Below are 23097 nucleotides of genomic sequence, written 5' to 3' on the forward strand. Positions count from 1 at the left end.
CACCTGTCGCCTCGGAAGGTGGGACCTTCTGCCAGCACCTTGGCAGCTGGGTGCCACTGTCCTCATCTCGAACCCCGTTCCTTACGAGAAGCCACTCATGGCCGCAGCCAGGAACTGCTCAGAGGAGTTCATCTCAGACGCAGAAGGGACTCCAGGCGGACCCGTACCGGTGACGCCCGTCCGGCGGGGACAGTGGATGCCTCAGAGCCACGTGACCCGGGACGGCTGCTCCCCAGACCGGCGGGGCGCAGCAGCCACCTGCGGGGGCAGTGCCTTCGGCAGCGCAAGAGGGAGGCACGGGCTCCTTCCCGTGGCTCGAGATCACGTCCGCAGGCCCCACACACTGCAGGGCCACGCACCCCGAGCCCCAGCTGGCTGTGACCTCTGGAGGGTTCAGAGGGCGCAGACAGGCCAGCTGTGTTATTACGTAAAAATTTTACATTTTTATGCTACAAGAAAAACGTTCAAGGAGTCAGCTGACACGTGGGGGAAGTGGGCAGATCAGGCCGATGCCCTCAGCGAGCACACACCTGTCATAAATCAATCAGAAGCCTTCAGCCACACACACGGGAGAGCCAGGATGAGGCGTGTGAGCAGGGGTCTGAGGACGAGAAACGTGAATGGCCCCTGAGCACAGCAGCAGTGAAACGACGTTGTCGGGTCTCGGAGAAAACGAAGGAGCCAGCCCCCGACCTCGGCACCCGGCCCGTGGCTGTGACCCCACGACCCAGCTCCCGGGGCCCCGTCGGCTCGGCAGCCGCGCCCACGACGGAGAGCAGAGGTGGACGCGGAGACCGTGCGTGCAGTGCTGTTGGCAGGGCCGGACCGGGAACCGGAGCGCGTTTGCCCACACCCCCCGGGGCCTCTGCGAGCGCCGCGTGGGCGGAGTGAGCCGCGCGGGTGGGGCTGCAGGCGACCGGTTCGGGAGGGAGGCGCAACAGTCCCGCAGGACCCAGAATCCCATGCCCTCCCCGGAGTGCGTGGTCGTTCACGCAGGGAGGACGTTTCCGGAAGGATGCGGAGCGCTGCCAGAGGCCTCCGCCGGGGAGAGCGTGCAAGGGCAGCGTGCGGGGAGGGAGGACGAGCGTCTCGTCCTTCCTTTACGCTCACCTGCCTGCAGCAGGGCAGGGCAGCGAGTTTTACAATGAAGACTGGGAAGCGCGCTGGAAGAAAGCCTCGCCAAGCGTCTCATCTCAGACGTGGAATGGGGAAGAGCGAGCGGGCCCTGGGGGGGCGGAGCCTGTGCCCGGTTCCTGAGAGCCGAGGCGTGAAGGGGGCCCGTGGGGGGGGCGGTCTGCTCTTCCTGGCAGAGGCAGGAACCTTCGGGCGGTGAATCCCCTCCTCTCTTAAGCTTGTCAACACGCAGAGTGGAATCGCTTGTCCACTCTTCCAGCGGATTGGTGCAATCCAGCCCCTGGTGCGTTCCCGGTGTAATTACAAGAGGTGTCCCCTGAAGTAAAGGCCAGGTTCCCCCAGGCTGCTGTCTCGTGCAGGTGCAGACTCCCAGCTGCCCACCCGCTCCCGCCACAGATGAGACCACTCAGGGCGCCCTGGGGTCCCGCTGCCCGGGGTGAGCCGGGCGCTCTCCCAGCAAACCCGGTCTCTGGAGCTCGGCAGTCGGGGGCGGCGGTCGTAGGTGGGGGCCGTCGCCACCTCCTGCCGTCCCCTCCGACGCTGCCGCACCAGCACCAGCCGCCCCCCTGCCCCTCCGGGCCATGTTCGGGAGCCCTGGGCACTCACAGTCCTCAGAGCTGTTGGGCTTACCCACGCCACTCACCTGCTGTGGCGTGTCGCCCCAGTAACCGCAGAACGACGGAGCGCCCCAGCCCACACCGCCAGCTCCCCATCCTCTCACCAGGGCCTGGGGTCCACCTCCGGCCCCCAGAGTCCCATGCCCTCAGGCCTCCCCTCGTCCACCAGCTGGGTCCTCCTCACTGGCCATGGCACAGTCTCCTCCCACCCTGGGTGCATCCTCCTGCGCCCCTTCCGCCGCCCCCTGCCTTCACGGCTGGATCGCCTCTGTCCCGAGACGGACGCACAGACCGAGGAGGATGGGCTGTTCTCCCTGCGCACAGAAGGGCGGGGGGCACCAGGCTGGGACGGGGGGCGCTCGGGGCCCCCGCACACAGCAGGGCATTTCCGTGCCCCCCCCCACCACCACTGCCCCAGCCACGGGAGACCTGCGTGGGGCGGGGCCGGGCCTTTCTGGTGCCCTGTCCAGGAACCCGCTCTGCGGATCTGGTCTCCAGACACAGAGCGTCCGAGGCGCCGGTTAGGATGGTCGGAGGCTCGTCTCCCGGCCCCAAGGAAACGCTCCTTGAAGCCTGACTCTCCTCTGAGACCCGGCGGGAGCCCCCAGCCCCGTCTCCGTCAGCCCCACGCGCAACGCAGTCCCGACACCCACGGAGAGAACGGTCACGTCTGCAATGAAACCAACCGCCTTCTCGGCAGCGGCCCGGCACAGCTCTCGAGCGCCGCCCCCGCGGCAGCCCACGCTCCTGGGCCAGCGCCTCCTGCTGCTGCCGGCCGACCGCGGTCCCACGAGGCCTTCGGGGGGGGGGGGGGGCCTTCTGCTCGCCCTGCCCTGCCCTCCGCGCCCCTCGGACCACAGCCGCACAGGCACGCCCGAGGCGCCCGTCCGAGGTCAGGAAGCGCGTGTCCGTTTTCACAGGGCTCGGACCTTGGGTCACGGCGGGAGGGGACCCGTGGGAGGCGACTCGTCGTCCTCTCACAAGGGGGCGCTGCTGCTCTCGGGGTGGGCGCCGGGTCACAAAGTGCCCTCCTCCCCGCACTCGGCCGCCTCCAAGGTGAGCTCGGCGCGGCCGCCACCTGGTGTTTAATGTGCCCTGACAGGCAGCGCGCTGTGATGAATAAATTATCTAAAACCTCTTTCTGCTTCCTCGCTCGCAGGGAAACCGTGGCCTTGGCTGTGTTTTCCCAGAGAAAAGCGGCTCTGGTGAGGACTGTCTGTGCCCGCAGTGTGTGTGTGGGGGGGCCCAGCCCACTGCCCGACGGACAGCTCTGGGGGCCGGGCGGCCGAGGCTCTCATGGGGGCTCTGGGTTCCGCTGCTGGTGCAGGCGGCTCAGCCCGGAAGGCCGGGCGTGTTCCAGGGCCAGAGAGAGACGGTCGCTCTGGGTGTTGGTCCCTGCTGCTGCCTCTGCAGGAGGCTCCCCCGGCACCCAGGCTGGCACCCAGCGTTTCTGGGGGCTGTCGCTCCAGCCAGGAGCCGGACCCACTGCCCAGGCCCTTCCCGAGCGGGGGCCTGTGGTCTGGGGGCTGTGTGCTCCTGTTCCCACCGGGTCGGCTCCCGGAGGTCCTTGTCCTCGGGCAGTTCAGTGGCTGATGCTGTGCCCCTGGGGGGCAGGCTGCCCAGCAGGGGGGCCTCACTGACCCCAACTTACACAGCGGGCGTTGTAAGTGAAATTCTCCCCACTCTGAGGCGAAGTTCCCACCAGGGGAGAGCCCCCTCGGGTCACATTTGGGACAGTCCAGAGAAGGTCACAGCCAGGTGGGGCTGGGCGGGTGAGAAGGGTTCCTGGCGGGCAGCAGTCGAGGTCATGGGTGCATGAGAACGTCACGCAGTCCCAGGACAGTGCTGTGCCCATCACTTCGCCCTAGGTGACCCCTCCCCCAGGTGGGCGGAGCAGCCACAGGGCATGAGCATCTCAGCAGGGAGGGTCCCGGGCCCCTCCAGCCAGAACCCGGGAGGCCGAGGACCGACCAGGGAGAGGCACTGCTGCCCCAGTGCCGCCAGGCGAGCACAAGACGGGGGAGGCTCTGGCCGCAGCCGCCAGCCGCGCTCCGAGGAGGGCTTTCCTCCCGGGTCAGGGCTTCCTTGCTTCGCTGAGTCGCCATTAATCCAGTCTGTGCCTCAGAAATCTGAAATATAACTTTGGATTTTGGAGGAAATAAAAAACTGGGTTCCAGCTCGGAAGACAACCTCTCAGAACGTGACGTGTTAAAATGTATCTCACGTCCTGCTTCCCGGCGGCCCGAGGGGCCTGTCCCTGGAAGGCGGTGAGGCCACCAGCAGCCGCCTCGTCCCCACAGTCTCACGGGGACTCGCGGCTGGGACATGCTCAGAGCCGCAGCAGCTGCGTGTGGACGGCCCCCGCGGGGCCGAGAACCCCCCGGTGCAAACCAGCACCACCCGGGTGGCCGCACGCGAACGCACGGCGACCTCCCAGGCGGCTGCCGCACCCTCTCTCCTGAGGACGCGTGTCCCTGCCCAGGTGAAGGGTGGACTGGCCCTTCTCCCCTCCCCCACCCCCACCCCGCATCCGTGGGGGCCACGAGGTCGCTGTGGAGGGGAGGCTCCGGAGGGGCGCCACGCCGTTGCCACTGGGGTGTGGCGGCGGTCACGCCTGTCCTGCTCCGTCCGGTGGGGCGCATGCTGAAGGCTGTCCACCTGGGCAGGGGCCGTGCACGCCGTAATCCGTATCAAACAGCGAGAGGATGGACAAGCACGGTCAACCTTGGGGCTTGCCCTTTGTGCCCTCCTTGTGACAGCGGGTGTGCACCCTGTTTCTAAGCGAAAGTAACTTACAAAGCTTCCACTGGAAACAGTGGCCCCCTCCCCCACACGCACACCTCGGCCTCCCTGGCTGGAGTCCCAGCCCCCGCAGCTCAGGTGGGGCCCCACCCAGCGTGCACGGCTGCGGCCTCCCCCAGCACACGTGTCCGCCCGAGCAGTGTTGGCGGCGTGCTGCACACACAGCCGGTCCCTGTGCCCCCACACCACCGTGGGGTCCTGTGATGGGCGAAGCTCCGTGACACACTTTTCAATCACCCCGAGCCTCTGGCGTCTCCCCACGCCGTTGCACGTGAGCGGGCCGTCTTTCCGCAGCGGCTGGAGAGCCCCCTCTGCTGACGTGGCTGCGCCCCCCGTGGGATGTGTCAGGGTCCAGGACGGGCCGTGACAGTGTGCGTGGCCGTCTGGGCCGCGGTGGCACCACCGTAGCGTGGGGCCCAGCTCCGCTGCCCTCTGCGCCCGTGCTCCGCACGGTCCGGGGTGGTTTGCCGTGAGCACGCCCCTTCCTGGGGACGAGGGGGCGAGGGGCGGGCCTGGGCAGACGCAGCAGGAGTCGGGGGTGGGGGGCAGCACAGTCGCGTCACGGAGTGGCCGTCCCCCGCGCTGAGCTGAAGTGCAGCCTTCGCCCAGCTCCCCGTGGGCCCGCGCCGCCTTGTCCCCCGTGGCTCCGCCTGGCTTCCCGGTCCCCGGTCCCTCAAGTGCGTGTAGCGTCGGGCACAGCGAGTCCCCGCTCACCGTTCTCCACGAGACCACCACCTCCTGCTCTCCCGCTGCCCTCCGGCCCGCCCTGGCGTCACGCCCACGAGTCCGGTGCCATTGGGGCGGCCCTGCTGCATGGACTCCCCGGCTCACCAGGGGAGACATGACGCCTTCCAAATCCTCGGAGGGAGTCTAGCCAGGCCTCACACCGCGTGCTCTCCTGCACGGCACATGGTGACGAACAGGCCACCACACATGGGCAGTGAGGGGCCCAGGGCCCACGGAGTGCGGGCCCAGCCCGCCGAGCTGTGACTGGCAGCTGGCACTTTGCTGTTCATGGTGACCTCGATGACACACGTCCCCAGGCCTGTCGGTCTTCTGTGCCGGTCCCTCCTCACCACGGCCCCACAGACAGCCCCACTGGCAGCCCCGGAGGCCGTGTGTGAGCCCCAGCTGCCAGAACACGGTCCCCTTTGCCCCAAGTGCACGGGGTCGACTTCGGCCAGACTTGCCGCTGGGTCGGTGCTGGGCAGGGGAGCACAGTGTGTGCAGAGTGGCCCAGGGACGTTCCGCTGAGCGAGCACCTGGAGCAAGCATGTGCGCCGTCGCCCCAGGGAGAGGAGGGCGCTCCTCCCCGAGTGCCCTGTGCCCCTGGAGAGCGCTGAACGGTGCCGTGTGTCCAGGAGGCCGCTCCCCACGGCGGGGCTGTGCTCCTGCTTGTGGTTTGAAGGAGGGCAGGGCCCGGCCCGCTGTGCCCCTCACCGGGGGTGTTTCACCACCCCGAGGGCACGTGCTCTGGCTATCTCCAGAATGACGGGGACAGTGGGGACAAGCAGGGGCGGGGGCCTCGTGCGCCCCCTTCACCGTGAGGCGTGCCCTGGGATGGCACGGAGCAGCCCCAGCCGCGCTGGGCAGGGACGTGGTGTGTGGAAAGCGTGTCCCTTGATCAGCTGAGTCGTGGGGAGCGGGGTGACACCCAGGGCCCTGTGGGGGGGCCCAGGGTGGGAGACCCGCAGCAGGAGCCAGCATGAGCCGAGCCCCGGGCCACTGTGGGCCGGACCCGCCTGTGGCCGCCCGGGTCCGTCAGCGACAGCCTGGGCCCCGGCCCGCGGGCCGGACCCCCCGACGCCGAGGCCCTGGCGGCGAGCGGCCCCGGTGCGAGCCCCGCGCGTCCCGTCTCTTGCAGAACTACACGCAGTACATCCCGCTGTCCGTCTACGACCTGCAGACGTGGATGGGCAGCCCGTCCATCTTCGTCTACGACTGCTCCAACGCCGGCCTCGTCGTCAAGTCCTTCCGGCAGTTCGCGCTGCAGAGGGAGCAGGAGCTCGAGGTGAGGCCCGGGGGCGCCCTGTGCTGTGTCCTCGGGGTGGGGGGAGGGGGCGCTGGCCTCCGTGCTGCCCGCCCACAGCCAGCGAGGGAGCGCCGGGGAGTCACGGGCGGGCGGGCGGCGGGGGGCAGCTGACGGACTTGTTCTTGCGTCCCCGTTACTGGGCGTCACCGTGAGCCTGAACACGGCTGCTGGCGCCAGCCGACTCGGTCTGGGTTCTGCGGGCCGGAGGTCAACTAACAGTGACCCGGAACCATCTGTCTGGGGAGACGTGGGCCTGCATCTTACTAGTGTTTGTCTGTCAGTGCCTCAGTTCTCTCTTCTGTTTCCAAACAAAACCAAACAACCGAGACAAAACCCACCCACTCAGCTCAGTACAGAAAACCGGCCAGAACGGTTGCCGCCGGGGCGTCCGTGGAGGGCACCCAAGAGCTGTGTGGCGCTCTGTCCGCAGGGCCGCGGCCCACCGGGCAGCTGCAGTGAACGCTGGACGCTGAGGTCAGCGGTGAGCTCTACAGAGAGGTCGGGGAGGCGGCTCCAGGTGCGAGCCCCTGCCCGCTGCCAGAGGGGAGCGTGGGAACAAACACTCCAGGGGCCCGGGGCCGCAGAGCAGGGAGTTCTTGGCTCAGGAGCAGGAACGCCCCGGCGTGCGGTGCCGCGGGCCGTGCGCAGCCCCGACGGCGACGGTGCCCGTGTTGTTCCGTTTCCTCGGTGCGCACCACTGTCACGCGGTGTGCTATCTTACAGTCTGAGTTAAGTCCTCACACACAACGCTGCCAAGAGCGTCTGAGGGGCATAACCCCTCCTCCTCCTCCTCCTCCTGAAGACGGGCCCGAGGGCCGGAGTGACCGTCGTCGCGTCTCTGCACCTGCCGTGGGAGGCGGCGGAGCTCAGGCCGCCTGGGGACAGGCCGTCTCAGGGGCACTGGAGACACACGGCGCCAGGAGGCAACCTGCGTCTCCTCGCACCGGGAAATAAGGATTGCAAAGGGACTTTGTACATTTACAACGTGTGCGTGAGAGTGCCAGGGCACCCCACCTGACTTCTCACCTGCTCGGAGAGTTTCTGGGTGCCCGGGAGAGACGCGTGCGTCGGCCTGGCCCCCGGAGCACACTCACCGCTGCGCCAGCGGCCCCGCCCCCGCCTGGCGAGTGCGTCTGTGTCCTCCGTGCACCGCCGCTTTGGACTCTGTGCGGACGCCCGTGTCCCGTCTGTGCTGCCGAGGGCTCGTCGCCCAAACACCGGTTCCTTCCGCCGAGCGCAACAGTGAAGATGCCCGTGCACCTTCCGAGGGCAGAATGGCTGACGGGCTGGCCAGGCCCCGACAGGGGAGAGGACACGGAAGTCTGTCGTCTGGCGCGGCCGCCCGTGCGCCTGAGAGTCGGCTCCGCCCCTTTTTTGGTCACAGCGCGGACAAGCCTCGCTCTCCCGCGGCCCCGCTGTTGCTGGCTGCCGTCCCCTCGTCGCCCTGCGCGAACAGCGGACACTAACACCCGCTCCCGGCGCCTGTCCTCGCAGGCCTGTCCGTCGTCCCACCGTCTGCCGTTCTCTGGGGCTCTTGGGCTGGTTCTTTTACAAACTCTTACGTTTCAACACTTTCATCAGGTAGATGGTTACACGAGAACCGAAAGAAATTGGGGGGTCAACTGTTCATGCCAGCGTTTAAAAAACAGAGGGCAGAAACGATTAAGTGCGAGAAAACGGTCGTGGTGGGGGCGGGCTCCCTCCCCCGGTGCCCCGCCCTCACCCTGCCCTCTGGCCGGGCACCACGGCCATATCCCCGTCTCTCTGCAGGTCGCCGCCATCAACCCCAGCCACCCGCTGGCCCAGATGCCGCTGCCCCCGTCCATGAAGAACTGCATCCAGCTGGCCGCGTGCGAGGCCACCGAGCTGCTGCCCATGATCCCCGACCTCCCGGCCGACCTGTTCACGTCCTGCCTGACCACCCCCATCAAGATCGCCCTGCGCTGGTGAGTCCCCCCTCCCCCAGCAGGGCGCGCCGGCCCCGAGGCGCACAGGTCCGGGGTTGGCCCACGTGTCGGTGCCCGATCTTGGACGTGACACTGGGCTCAGGCGGGGGTTTCAGGCCCCCCCCCTCTCGGCCTGGGTTGGCTGCATGTGAGGTCCACTCGTGCTCAGCGTGTGGGTATCGCAGGCGGCACCAGGACTGGGCGCACCCGCAAGTGGATGTCCTTCTGGGAGGAGAAAAGGCCGTCGTGGAAGGAGAAGTCATGTAACTCCTTGCCTGAGTTGAAGTGTAACCTTCCAGTAGTTTAAGAACTTAAAACAGACCGTGGCTTCTTCTTCCTTGCCGCCGTTCTTCCTGGCAGTTTGGTCTGTGACCGCGGCCGAGAAGATGCGGAGGGCACTCCACCGCAGCAGAAGGAACCCGCACGCCAGGCCCTGCGCCCCCAGCAGGCCTCACGGGGGGACGCACATGTTGTTTCCTGCACCCGATCCCAGGCTCCCCCGCCTGCTGTCCTGCCAGGCTCTCCGCACCGCCGGTCTGGGCTGCGGCTTGCTGCAGAGCCGCTGCGCAGTAGCCGCCATCCCGCTGGGGGGTGGCCAGGCCTGTGGGAGGCAGCGGGTGCTCCCTGCCCTGGACAGCCTGGCGGCTCCTTCCCCCGAGCCCAGGAGAAACTGCCGGGACGGGTGTGGGCTCCGGGACTTCTGCTCTGCCTCAGACGGAGGGCGGATTTGTTACAGGACGTTCGTGAGAGACCGGGAATAACCCAGGTCCCTGTGGGCTCGGGGGCTGCCGTGAAGTGAGACAGGTGCCGTCGCGTGGCGTCAGGCCGTGAGGGTGACGGACGTTCTCCAGGACTGAACAGACGTCCGGAAGCTTGTGGCCTTCTGGCTGAGTGTCGGGATTTCGAGGGGTTTCCACGTTAATGACGCAGCCTTGCCGTGTGCTCAACAGCTCGGAATGTCGTGCCGGCTGGCCCGGCGGGAGGTGGCAGGTGCCCGGTACAGGGGCGTGGGCCTGGCCTCGCGGGGTGCGGTGCCAGCTCGGTTCGGACCCTCGCCACAACACTCACTGGGTGTCTTTTCTTCGAAACTCGGCCGAGAATCAGTCGGAATTACCTGGGAACACAATGCTTGCAGCATCCGAACGGTTTTCCTCTCCGGGGCCTTCACCGAGGCCCAGCCCGTCCGCACAGACCCCAGCGAGCGTGCCTGCGGGTCAGCGCCAGAGCCTGCCTGCTTGTGTAACCTGGCACGCGCCCACCTTGAAAAAGGACTTCTCCTCCCCGAAGCAGACGATGTGCTCCCGCTGTTCCCGTCTCCTGACGTGCACTCAATTAAGATGAATATCATGTTGTTTTGTAACAGAGCTCCTTTGAAAAAGTGGACATGCAAACACCTGATTTATGCTGCTGCGAAGGAGGGCTGACGCAGACGGAGCGGCGAGGGCTGCCGACCCCCCCCGCCCCACCCAGCCCTCGGGGTGCCGCCGGAGAGCATGAGATTGATGGGTCTCACAGTGAGTCCCCTCAGCACGGAGTCGGAAGTGGTGCGGAACCCTTGGGGCTGGCTGGGGCCACCAGGGAAGAGGGGCAGGAGGGGACATGGGGGCAGGGAGGACTGGGGGTGCGGGCAGGCTGGGGGGGCTTTCTGGTCGTGCGTGCGAGCGGCCCGTCTCCCCACGGCTCAGGCAGGCACAGCTCGGGCGGGAGAAGGAAGGAAGGAGGTCCCTTGTGGGTCGGCAGGAGCACTGCCCAGGAGAGGGGTTCCAGCCGAGGACAGCGCATCCTCAGGGAGACGAGCGGATGCCAGACACGGGGGACGGAGACAGGCAGGTGGGGAGCCCTCGTAGCCGGAGACCTGGCGAGGGAAACGGCCCTCCGGACATGGACACTGCGGACGTCGTGGAGGCCAGAACGGAGTGGGCGCCAGGGTTCTGACCGGAGACGGAATTAGGGTGTGGCCGTTTGAGACACTTAAGATCCGGACCATGGGAAACAACACAGGCCTCAGTCTGTTAGAGAAAGCCCCCGAGGGGGTGCGAGAAGACGGCGTCACTTTCACACAAGAGGAACCCACTCCCCTCCAAAGAAAGGCAGAAAAAGGGAGCTCGGCAGATCGGAACTGGAAGACACGGTGGCTGAGCTTCGAGACAACAGCGATCTGTAGCTGCAGGCGAGCTGGAGCCGCCCTCACAGGACCGCGGCCCTGGGGTCGGATGGAGCCCGTGCGCGCGCAGCCCCTGGCACCCGGGACGCCCGTCTCCAGCCAGGCGCCTGGGAGGCTGGAAGAGGGGCTGCGGGCCAGAGGCGAGCGGGAGCACTTCAGTGAGCTGAAGCAGCATCTGAGAGGAAACACGGACAGGGACGCAGGAAAACACTGTATCATCGCAAGAAAAAAAAAATCAGATCAAAAGGATGCCAGGTGGATAAAAAAAGGAAAATAGATACTGTGACGCCAGGTAGGGAAAAAGTGGGCAAAACGGAGCAGAGTTTAATAGCGGGGCTAATCAGCTCCCTCGCACGCAGGTGCGCGGCCCCACGCCTGCACACCCGGGACACCGCCGTTTGGGGCCCGTGGGCGCCGCTGACGACGGAGACCGTGCTGGGCGGCGAAGGCGTGTCCGTGGGCGCGGCCCGGCTGGCTGGCGGCTGCCCTTGGCGGCAGCGCCCTCGCGGGTCCTCGTCTTTGCCCTCCGCCTTTGCTTCCCCGTGGGCGGCGCTGTGCGGGGAGCGAGGCCCACGTGCCTGTCCGCGTGGAGGTCGCGGGCACTGCCGCAGCCCGGCAAGGCGACACCGAGCCCTCCCGCGAACGTGCTCCGCGGAGAAACCGGAGACGCCGTCCCCCGAGGCTGGGAAGGAGGCAGAGCTGCTCTCTGGCGTTCGGGCGGCGCTGGGCGTCCCGGCCACGGCGAGACAGGACAGTGGCGGGTCACGTGCCGGGAGCCGCGCGCAGCGCCCCGCACGCCGCCGCCGCGCCCGTCAGCGGGGCGGCGCTTCCTGCCTCCGCGCACGCGCAGATGCGCTGGGAGGCGCCGGCCTGGTGCCCGCGCACCGGCGGGAAGGGGCGCCGCGGTGGGCACAGGGGTCGCTGGGGCGGGCCGGACCGCGCGGTCCCGCTCTCTGTCGGGACGGGGACGGGGACGGAGCGGCGCTCCACGCCGAGCAGAAGAAAGGCCACGACCGAGAGCAGCGAGGCGGACGGGAAGGGCGCGGACGTGGAGACCCTGAGACCCGACGGCGCGTTTGGAAAGGCCGCCGGTTATTCACACGCGAGCCAGAGCGGTCCAGGCACGCGCCACCGGGTCGGGAGTGCCGCGGCGCGGCGCCACGGGGCCCAGGGCAGTGCGGGCTGCCCGCGACCCCGCTCCGACCCGCGGACGAACGCCGGGAGAGGCGCGGGCGCCGGAGACGCGGCCGCGGCCGCGGTGGTGGCATCGGCCGGCAGCCCCCGCCCCCTTGCCCGGGCCCAGGCGGCGCGCTCTGTGCCCGGGCCCCCGGCCCTCGGGCCCGCCCCCGGAAGGCAGGCGGGGGGCTCCCGCGCGTCCCTCACCTGAGGCCCGGCGTCCGACACCGCGAGGAGAGGAACGGCGAGAACCGGTCGGCCTCCCTCAGGACACCGAGAGCCGAGGCCCCGACCACGTGTGCCACGCCGCCACGTGTGCTGGCGCCGGGGAGGGTGTTCCGGTCACGTGCACCGGCCAGGCCCCGCCCACAGGCCGCGCCCACAGGGACGTCGGCGCGCCGGGCGGAGGAAAGGGGACGCCCCTGCGGCGTCTGGGCGCCTCCACCGAAGTGAGGGGGCGCCGCCGGGGGCCGCGCCCGGCCGGCACGGACCCACGCGGCTCACGGGGGGCGGCCGAGAGCGCCTGTGCGGACGGGGCCTCACACCGGTGGGGGCCGGCACGCTCCGGGCCGTCCCGTGCCCCGCTCCTGCCAGCGTCCCCGTGAGTCCCGGCCCCGCCGGCGGGCACGAGAGCGGGCCTGCCCGCAGAGAGCGGAGCCGCCGCGCGCAGCGCGAGGGCCGCCGTGAAAAACCGTGAGACGTCGCCGAACGTCACTGGGGCCGGTGACGCCCTTCGGCGGGCTCCCGGGCGGGAGATCAATGCCCCGAACCAGTTGCGTGTCCGTGCAATACAGCGGGAGCGAACAGCGGGGGCGGGGGCGGGGGGGGTTAAAGCGTGCTGGAGCCGAGATTCCCAGGTTCTCGGCCATGAATGTGACCGCGGCTCCCGCACGTGGGCGGGCGGCGGGGAGAGGGGATGAGTCGCACCGCCACGCGGGCAGCGGCGTGCAGCTCTGATGACGCCGGCCCACGCCGCCCACCCGCCCGCTGCCCGCGTGGGTGAGAGGGTGCCCGCGCGAGGACGTGCACACGCTGCTCAGACAGCTCCAGCTGCGGCGTGTGACCTCAGCGGCCGCGTGGGCTGGGCTGGCGACCCTTTGCAAAGTGCCTGCGCTGTAGAACCGCGTCTCCTTTTATTTCTCTGACACACCAGCTGGCCCTGCCCAGGGCTTGTGTGATCGCAGCGGGAAAAGCTGAGGATGCTGTTTGCAGAGCTGCTGCCCGAGTATTGACCCATCCCACCGAGTCGCGGGCGCCCGGGGCCTTTCGGGAACGAGCCGTGTTGCTTGGGTCTGTGCTGGGGACTATTGATCTCGGAGTAACTCGGAGCCGCTGGCGCGCCATCTCTCCTCCACCGTGCGTCTGCCGGGGGAGCCGGGGGCCGTGAGGTCTCAGCTGGCGAGCGCTGGGCGTCCAGGGAGGCCCGGGGCTGGCTGGAGCAGTGGCCTCCCGCGCAGAGAACGCGTGAGGCTGTGAGTCCTTCCGCAGGAAGGTCGGCTGGGTGTGCAGGGAAGGAAGGACCGGGCTGGTCGTGAGCTCAGATTGGGGGGGTTCTCCACAGGCTGGGGGAGGGGCTGTGGCTGTGATCTTGTAGGCGTGGGGCTCCCGCCAGTGCGGGTGTCGAGAGGAAGGCACCTCACAGCAGAGGGCCTGAAGTGAGTGGAGTCACTTCAGGGGGCTCGTTGCCATGGTTCTGATGCGGTGACATTTCCCACAGAGAGAGGGTTAGCCAGGAGGGCCGAGCTCGGGTCCCTGGTATCAGGCAGGTCCACATGGGAGGAGGGGAGCCGCAGAGCCAGGGCGGAAGGAGGGTCCCCGGGAGAGGGTAACGAGGCCTCTCCCGGGCTGAGGATTGGGAGAGGCCCCTGGAGGGCCTCAGGGCACTCACTGGTCTCTGGGCAGCCTGGAGCTGCCGCTGGAGCAGCACTGGGGGGCCGAGGGTGGGCTGGAGGAGGGGAGGCAGGCGTGCATGGCCTTGTAATGACACAAGGAAGAGAAAACACGTCCCAAGGGCTGTCGTATTGAAAAACTCCCGGTGCACACCACGCGCCTCAGACTCACACTGCTGGGCTCCATGGTCCGCTGTGCGCCTGGCTGTCCTTTCCATTCGCAAACCCCCCACCCACCAGGGAACGGAGACGGGAAAGAGGACGGGGAAGCCGGGGGACAGCGACCGCACTCTGGAGTGCGCGGCTGACAGAGCGCTGTCCCCATGGCGTCCCCAGGCATCCGCCGTCCCGAGTCACCCAGGGTGTGTGCACAGTGTGGGGGAATGCGCAGTGTTCGCACCTGAGGCGCAGGTGTGGCCAAGCCGGGAGGCCGAGGGTCGTGCTGCTGCACCCCGCCCGCCGCCCCGGACACCGGGTGACCGGCTGTCTTTGGCTTTCCTGCCTGGTGCCCCAGGAAGAGGCCGAGATACGCAGTTTGTCTGAAGCCTCGTGGGGATACCCGTGGCTCGCTCCTGGGGCCGCTCACGCTCCGTCTCACGCTGTCGGCCCCTGGGACTCGCCGAGACCAGAGGGGCACGGGGCCTGCGCTGGATGCCCTTGGCCACACCTGGCCCCTGCCTCAGTGCCCAGTTCCCCCACTGGCCGGTCGGGACCGAGGCCAAGGCTTCCCTAGGGCCCCCGCCCACCCCCTTGTCATTCTGCTGTGCAGTGGCATCCGGCCACCGTGCATGAGTGTCAGCAGAGGGTGAGGGGCCTCATTCCGTTCCCCTCCAGGTTCCCAGCCCTGTAAGGGGGTGTGGCAGAATGTTCTGGAAGCCGTTTTAAATTAGTGGGAGAAAATGTATTCAGTAAGGGGGAAAATAGTATTTATTCCATTTTTGTGAACTAGCTACAAATTAAGACGTTTCGCTCCTTTTCGTCTCCGTAATTCTGGCTTTACGGGCACGTGACCCGTGTTTTAGGAGCGTGGAGGAGTTACGTAACCACCCAGACTCGGGCCCTTGGCAAGTGCGAAGCCGCAGTTTCCCGGGTTCTCCGACTGCAGGGCGGCGCCCGCCCTCACAGTTCTGCTCGTCAACAGTGACCTCAGTTACACTCCCGAGGTGGTGGCCGGTCTTTCGAAATTGGGCTTTCCTGGAGAGCTGGTGTGTCCGTGGCTCAGCGCTCTCCTGATGGGGCCCTGGGAGCGTGTGTGGCCGAGTCCGCCGTGCTTGGGAGCCTGCCCTGGGCGGCCCGCCGTGGGCCCGGCCCCGGCTCTGGACACCGGAGCCTCCCCTGGTGGATAGGGGGTGTGTGCGCGCTCACACACACACACACACACACACAAATACAGAAGCACACACACGTATGCGTGAGCACACAGAGACACATGCACTTACACAGACAGACACGCACACTCAGACACCACAGAGCTCGCAGGCGAGGGGGGATGGGAGCCCCGCAGTGCGGGAGAGAACAGTCACCTTCGGTTGAGGGAGGTTCCCTCCAGAGCTGCTTTGATGGCTTTCTATGAGGCCGCCTATTAATACAATTCATCATCCTAATAGGCGAGCGGAGAACAGTTATTTGATAAAATTAAAAATGAGTTTTAATAAAAACTCAGAGCAAGGCTGGAGGAGCGCTTCCTTTGGGCGAGAGAGATTTTCGGGCGGGCCGGGAGCCACGCTCGCGGGCCGAGCTTCCGCGGTGCATCTCGCTGGCGCCCCTCGGGCCGCGGGAGGCGCTCCCCAGCCTCCGTGTGTTTCCCCGGCCGCTCGGCGGTGTGCTCACTGCGCTGTCTGGACAAGGAAACCAAACCAAAGGCACACAGGTTCTGAAGAGAAGGCAGGTTTACATTCTTAGGTATGATCTGAATTTCAGCTCTGCAAAAACGCTGGTAAAATCCAGGGAGGAGTGTTCCGTGGAGTGGCCGATCAGTAACCACGACTCGTGCGCACAGACCCGCACCGAAGGGCCAGAGCGGCCACCGGCGGCAGGCGGGTGGGCACAGGCGTGAGGAGGGACACCCGTGGGCCCTCCGGTCTTTGGCGTGTGCCAGTTCTCAGTCCGGTGATGTCGTGTCCCCTCGATTATTAAAGTCACGTCTTTATCCCATGTGCTCCTCATGTGCAGGGTTTTTTTACATTAGAAAGACTAGCAAGGAGATGCTGGGGAGCAGGGTAAATCTGCAACAGCAGCAGGAGCAGTGACAGCAACGTGGACGAGCCGAGAGGGAAGGTCCCCTGAAACGGGACTGGTGGTGGGGGGAGGAAGCCTGGTGCACGGAGGCACTGGCCGAGCCCTGGCCCAGTCAGGGAGGGCTGGAAATTCTCCCTGAGTCCATCCACACATTTAACTTAGAGCATTTAACCACACATTTAACACAATGTTGAGGATATGATTTTATTTTTATTTTTAAAGACTGTATTTATTTTTAGGGAGCAGGGAAGGGAGAGAAAAAGGGAGAGAAACATCGATGTGTGGTTGCCTCTTGCACGCCCCCTACTGGGGACCTGGCCCGCAACCCAGGCCTGTGCCCTGACTGGGAACCGAACCAGCGACCCTTGGGTTCCTAGGCCCATACTCAACCCACTCAGCCACACCAGCCAGGGCTGAGATTGTGATGTTAAAGGTCAGCTAGAGGAATAAGTGCTTGAAAATAGCCGTGAAAATAAAAGAAAAAAAAACATTTTTGAAAGGAAACCTGGTCTTGTCGGTGATGAAAACACATTTTGACGGTGTGGTTGGGATAGGCATTTAAGGCAGTGCAACAGATAGCTCCAGAAACAATCTGTGCATGTGGGAATTCATCATTTGGGAAAACAATGAATTACTTAATACCTAGGATTTAGGGCACACGGCTAACCATTCGGAAATTTTAAATCCCCCCTTCTTACTAAGATGAATTCCAAATATACCAAGGTTTAAGTCTGAAACTCACCAGAGAACTAGAAGAATTACCAACAGGGAGAATTAAAAAGTCAGAAAGGAAGTGATGGATTTTACTTAATACGCAATTTTAAGTTCCGTGTGGCAAAGAAAGCAAAATTGTAAATAAAGCGGTAACTTCGGAACAGCCGTGTAGCGGATAACAGAGTGCTCGAGGGAGTGCTGCTTTTAGGGGCCGCGCCCCTCCGGTCCCTGCCTGGCCCTCTCCGACGGCCGCCTTGACATCTCGTCCAGAGCTGACTGCTGTTGGCAGGAGGATTATCTGGTACAAATATGTCTGTCGCTCCTGAAACCCACACGTCCGGTCGGTAAGGATGTTCCCGGTAAAAGCGCAGACGACCAAGTGGCGTGTTTGCGGAGGACTCAGAGTGAGACTGGGAAACTCCTTCCCCCGACCCCTGACCCTTTCCAGCCCTCAGAGGCCCGTTCACCCAGGACCACTCGGACCCGCACGTGCGCTGCCACGGGACCCTGCTGGCGGTGCCTCTGCAGAGCGGAGCGGCCAGGGCACGGCTCCGGGTGGCACTGCCAGGCGTGTCTCTCGTGCTCTCTGAGTGTGGGCCGTGGCTGTCCCAGCTGCAGCCGGGGCGGGAGGCCTCTGCAGGCCGAGCCGGGCTGGGTCCCGAGGGCCTGAGCCCGCAGGCTGGACGCTCGGTCCCCGCAGCTGTGCGGGGTGGCGCGGCCCGCGGCCAGCAAGTCTCGGCTCTGACTCGGCTGCCGATTCTGGGAGGGTTAAAATCACGCGGTGGAATCCCTCCTTGTTGTCTCCCTCATGTGTCTGCTGTGTGCCGGGCACCCCTTCCCCCCGTGCACTGTCTCCAGAAGGAAAACAGGAACCTCCCGTCGGCCGTAACTGGGTGGAAGCGCCCATCCTGTGGCGCCTGTGCCCCCCCCACCAGGCGGCCACTTCACGTCACCGCACACGTGTCTCTCCCCTCCCCCGGACAGCTCTGCGATCGGCCCTGGACGGTCCTGCCCTTCAGAGCGCAGGAGCTGCCGGGGCAGAGGAAGCCTGGGCCGCCGTTCCCCCCGGGCCAGCCCTGCTGCTGCTGCTGCTGGGGGCCCCCGGCGCTCCCCTGCCCCACGCCCCGTGCCTCCAGCTGACTCTGTGCTCTCTCCCCGCAGGTTCTGCATGCAGAAGTGCGTCAGCCTGGTGCCCGGCGTCACCCTGGACTTGATAGAAAAGTAAGTGGGGTCCTCGGGGCCGGGGCGTGCTCCCATCCGGGGTCTCCCCTTCTCGCCCTCAGAAGCGCGTCCACCCTCGCGGGCCCACCCCCCACTCACGAGGGTGCGTTCCCCGTGCTCGTCGAGGCCGCGGGAGGGTGGCTGTGGTGGTGCCCCGAGTAGGATGTGGCTCAGCGTGGGGCCGGATGAAGGAACGAGACCCCACGGTCGGACCCTTTTCACCGTTTAAAGACACCCCGACCCTGAGCCAGCGCGGAGGTGCCTCGTCGGCACCCGCTCCCCCTGCGCCAGGCGGGTGTCCTCTGCAGCGCGCCTGAGTGTGTGGCCTCCCCTCGTCCGCCAGGCCCCCTGGGCCGCTGTCTGCCTCTGGCTGGGCGCCACCTCGGGTCCGAGAGGCCGCCCGTGCCCGGCACGTGACTGTGCCACGCGTGTTCCCTGTGCGGCCCTGACGCGCGCTGCTGGTGGTGGTGGTGCCTGAGCTTTCTGCGCCGACCCTCGCTGCTCCTCGAACGCATGCGCGGTGTGCGGTCACGGGTTAGAACGGCCAAGGTGGGAGACGCAAACCTACTCCTGGGCCCCTCTCCCGGAAAGCGCCTTGCCTGGCACCCCGAGGACCTGGCCCCGAATGCTGGGCCTGTGTGCCATGACGGGGACGGGGGTCGATCACAGGACCCTCCTCCCGTGGGTGGCAGCCGCCCCTGAGCGACACCGAGTGGGCTAGCACACACGTTGTCCAGTGGGAAGACGGGCCCCGTGCGCACAGTAGGATGCCGAGAAGGTCGTGCTCCCGGCGCGCACTGGGTGTGCTCCAGCGGAAGGAGGTGGGGACGGCGCCCTTCTGTCCCCTCTGGGGAGAGGGCGGGACTTGAGAAGGCGAGGAAGAGAGTGGTAGTGCCTGGTTTCTTTTCCATCTTCTAAAATCTCTCACGAGAACCAGGGCGTGGAGAGTGTGTGTAAAAATAGGTGCAGAGGGAAGAACCACCGAACGTTAGTGGGAACCTGTGAGCGGTTCCGTAGCGGTAGCAGCCGTAAGTTTCGGGTGCGTGCCCGGAAGCCGTGCACCTCGTCCCCGATCCGGGCTGCAGCAGGGGGGCGCCGAGGCGGGAGCAGCTGGCCCGACCTCGGCCGGAGCCCGTGGGGCGGGGAGGGGGGGGGGGCAGCAGCCCCTCTGCTCGAGTCGGCGTTGGCCTTGCCAGGGCGGCGATGCGCCCCGGTGGGGTGCGGGGCTGTGGGGCGGGCAGGGAAGCTGCTCCTGGGGGCCGAGCCCCAGGTCCCGTGGCCGGAGCGAGGACTGGGGACCGTTGCTGGTGGTCGGTGAGGGTGCAGGCTCCCCCCGCCCCCACGAGTGTCTGCTGCGGGCGCACCGCCCCAGGCGCGGCGTCTGCCAGTTCTCCGCGAGTCGTGAGCGCCGGGGCGTCCGGGGACAGATGGCGCCACGCGTGCCTCCGAGCCGCCTGCAGATGCCGAGCGCAGCGCGGCCCTGGAGACGCTCCCGGGGGGGGGGGGGGGGGTCTCCCGAGGCGAGAGAACACCAGGTCTGCCCCGGCAGCCGGTCTGCGCGGCTCCGCGCCCCAGCGACATTCGGGGCCCTGGGAGCCATTCCGGCGCCTTCGCTCCGTCCTCCTCCGAGTCGCGCCCGCCCTGTCACCCGCCCCGTCACCCGCCCCGTCTGCCGCCTTCTCCGTGGAGTTTCTCAGGAAGCCGTGTCTGTTGGGGCCCCGGCGGAGCTGCGTGTCACTGCAGCTGGGGTGCTTGCCGAGGTGCAGCTGGGGTCCTGTTCGGACCGTCCATCCCCGGCTTACAGTTTTCTTGATGTTGGGCTTTTGCCTGCTGGAGACCTCCAGGTCAGAGCCACGCTGTCCCTCTCCCCTGGTTCCGCGGGACAGGAGCCTGGCATGCAGCACCACCCGGCCTCTGGGCGGCGCAGGCCGGCAGTGGCGGGCTGCGGGGCGCCTGGTCTCGGCCGCGTCTCTGTGGCCCCCACACACACCCCCAGGCCTCCCCCGTGGCTGACCCAGGCGTGGTGGTGCGTGGGCTGGCACCCCGCGCAGGAGCCACACCAGAGAGGCGTCCGTAAATGGGCTCAGTCAGAGGTTGAAGCGTTTCTCCTCTGCACGGTGAGGCTGAGAGGGCAGAGACACGAGCTGCAGACTCGTGGGCACCGTTCACAGGTCCCGCAGCTGGCCAGGGCCTGTGTGCAGGATGTGCGAAGGCGTCTGAGACCCACGAATAAGGAAAAATCCCAGTTAAAAAACTGGTGAAAGACACAGAGAGGCTTTAACCAAGGAGGGTTTCAGGGCAGCCAGTCGGCGCCCGGGAGGTGCTCAGAGGTGACAGCTGCTCGCAGGAAATGCAGGGGGAGCCGCAGGGGGGGCCTCGGCGAGGCACTGCCCTCCCACCCACCTGCCCACCCACACTGAGGGCCCAAACGAAGACAACCAGCCACAGGCAGCGCTGGGGCCAATGCGGGGCCTCGGTGCGGTGGAGGGGGGGGGTGCAGTCCCCTGGGACAAGCAGGCTGCGTCTCACCCCAGGGCCTGGCGGTCCCCTGCTGGGTGGGTGGGTTCTGTTTGTTTTCTATGCCGGGACAAACTCCAAACTCTGGGATTGTACACTAACCCTGCCCGGCCCTGGAGACCAGCCGAGACGGAGGGCCCCGCCAGGGGCCCCCGCGTCCGGCCCGGCTGCCTCTGCAGAAGCAGCTGGCTGGGGTGCTTTCTCCACCGGAGAGGAAGTGCTGTTGTTCCACGCATCTTTTTAAAGATTTTATTTATTTATTTTTTTAGAGGGAAAGGGAGGAAGAGAGAGAAACATCAGTGTGTGGCTGCCTCTCGTGCGCCCCCTGCTGGGGGACCTGGCCCACAGCCCGGTTGTATGTCCTGACCGGGAGCTGAACCAGCGACTGTTTGGTTCGCAGGCCGGCGCTCAGTCCACTGAGCCCCACCGGCCGGGGCTCCACGCTCTGATTTTCAGGTCTGCGCCCAGGCAGCTCTGGCCATCCCTCGGGAGAGACACGGCCGCTTGGCCAGCAGCCGCTCGGCTCGGCGGAAGTGCGGTTCTCCTGCGTTTCCCGGTCCCCCCCGGGGGCCAGGGCCTCCGTGCGGCGGGACTGTTCGTTGCTTCCACCCGTTTCATTATCCTTTTCTGGAGGTTTCTGTGCAGAACACATGGCTCTTGGGGGTGCCCCCCCCCCCACCCCGGCAGCAGCCCATCCCCGCTGAGGCCGGCTGGGCCTGCGCGCCCTGCCTGCGGCCCCCCGGGGCCCCATTAGGGCCGAGGAACCGGCGCAGCCCCGGCCTCCCGCCAGGCCGCTCCCAGCCAGGCTGCATGGGAGCCCGCCGCCCGCCCCTCGCAGGGCCGGGGTGCGTCCTCTGTGAAGCCGACGTGTCCGTAGCTGGTGCTCGGAGAAGCCGCAGAACATCCCAAATGTAAAGTTTTACCAGTTGGAGAGACTTAACAAGCTGGTTTCACAGCTCGGACAAGGCTGTGGGAGAGCTCTGCGCCCGGGGCGTCAGCCGGGCGACCCCCCGCGTGCCCCGCGCCCCCCGACGGCGCTGTTTGGAGCCTGGGGGCCATGTCGGCGCGGCAGAGTGGTGCCGGGGCCTCGGGCAACGCACAGACATCGCGCCGGCCGGGCTGTCGCTCGGAGCTGGCCGACCGCCCCTGCGCAAGGCTCCCGGACCCTGGGCTCCGCAGTTCAGTTCTCTGGTCTGCGCTCCCCACGCGGACGCTGCCGCTGAGCGCGCCGCCCCCTGCCCCGTGAAGGCTGCCCCGGCCTCTGCGCCGCCGCCCCGCCCCCAGGCCAGGAAGACGAGTCCTAGTGCAGAGGCGGAGGGCGGTGCCGGCCCGAGTCCCTGGGTGTGCGTCCTTCGGCTCCAGGGACTGCTCGGGGTGCTCGGGGGGCCGTCCACCCTCCCCCCACCGCCCCCCGGGCCCTGTGTGCGGTCGTCCCGGCCCACACAGACCAAGGGGGCTCAAGGCGTGTGCGGCTCCCGTGCAGCTGTCCTCCCACACGTGTGGCTCCGTGTGCCGAGGCCTGCAGGGGCCCCCACCCCGCACACGCAGCTGTCCCTGTGGGCGCCCGCCCTGCGCCGCTCACGGGCAGCTCCGTGACCAGGCCCCAGGGGCCCAGTGCAAGCCCCGCCGGCCTCTGCCACCGCGGTCGCGTGGGCCCAACACGTGTTGTTCGGAGCCCGGCCCGTGACAGGGGCGGGGGTGTGGGCCGAGTGTGAGTGTATGAGTGTGTGTGTGTGAGTGTGTATGTGTGTGTGTGTGTTGTGTGAGTGAGTATGTGTGTGTGTGTGTGTTGTGTGAGTGTATGTGAGTGTATGTGAGTGTGAGTGTGTGTGTGTATGTGTGTGAGTGTGTGTGTGTGAGTGTGTATGTGTGAGAGTGTGTGTGTGTGTGTGTGTGAGTGAGTGTGTGAGTGTGTGTGTGAGAGAGAGGGAGGGAGGGAGGGAGGGAGATAATGACTTAGCAGCGGCCTTCAAAGACGGGGAGGAATTTGTCTTCTGATTAAGCTGCTGCGTCTGGAAGTAAATCACGGGGAGCCTTCCTTGAGTGCCCCGACTTCTCATCCTCGCCGAGAACCCTGCAGCCTGACGGAGAGCGTCTCGCTGCCACGGCGGGGCAGGTGCACACTCCGAGCCCTCGCCGAGCGTGGTGGCAAGGTCCGTGCTCGGGGGCGAAGGGGCATCCTTCAGCCCCGAGAGGAGACAGGGCGAAGAAGCACTTGAGCAGCGGGAGGCTCGCTGAGGCTCTCGGCGGCTCTGGGAGTCGGGGGTGCTGAGCCGGCGCCGTGGGGCTCTGGGTGCGCACTGCGGTGGTGGGAGGTGCAGAGCAGACCGAGAATCACCCACAGCCACCCTGGCTGTGCGAACTGTGCATTTTAAATGGCTCCCGGCCCAGGGTCTCGGAGGCGGTGGGAGGGGGGCCCTGCCCTTCGCAGCTGCAGCTGCAGCGCAGCCCCTGCTGCCCGGGACGGCCCTGGCCTGGGGGACAGCCCTGGCCTCGGCCCGGCGCTGGGCTCCGACCTCGCCCAATTCCCTGTGTCCCTCTGAGTGCTGGGGGGGTGGGGCGGCACGAGGCGAGTGCAGGGAGGTGCACGAGCTGGTGCTTGAGAGCCGAGAGCGACCCTGGTCCCTGTGGCTGGGAACGAGGGCGA

The 23097-nt window shown here is 66.9% G+C and overlaps 1 protein-coding gene across 1 annotated transcript in view; it reads left to right on the forward strand.

The window, feature by feature from the left end:
- The window catches only part of RPTOR (regulatory associated protein of MTOR complex 1), a 100197-nt gene that overhangs the window by 44314 nt on the left and 32786 nt on the right, over window positions 1–23097 (forward strand). The window contains exons 5-7 of the mRNA XM_028519067.2: window positions 6418–6564; window positions 8356–8531; window positions 17874–17933. Of these exons, the coding sequence (XP_028374868.1) occupies window positions 6418–6564; window positions 8356–8531; window positions 17874–17933 (383 nt within the window). The remainder of the gene's footprint in view (window positions 1–6417; window positions 6565–8355; window positions 8532–17873; window positions 17934–23097) is intronic.

This window comes from Phyllostomus discolor, chromosome 8 (assembly GCF_004126475.2).
Source record: "Phyllostomus discolor isolate MPI-MPIP mPhyDis1 chromosome 8, mPhyDis1.pri.v3, whole genome shotgun sequence".
In the NCBI taxonomy this organism is placed as follows: domain Eukaryota; kingdom Metazoa; phylum Chordata; class Mammalia; order Chiroptera; family Phyllostomidae; genus Phyllostomus; species Phyllostomus discolor.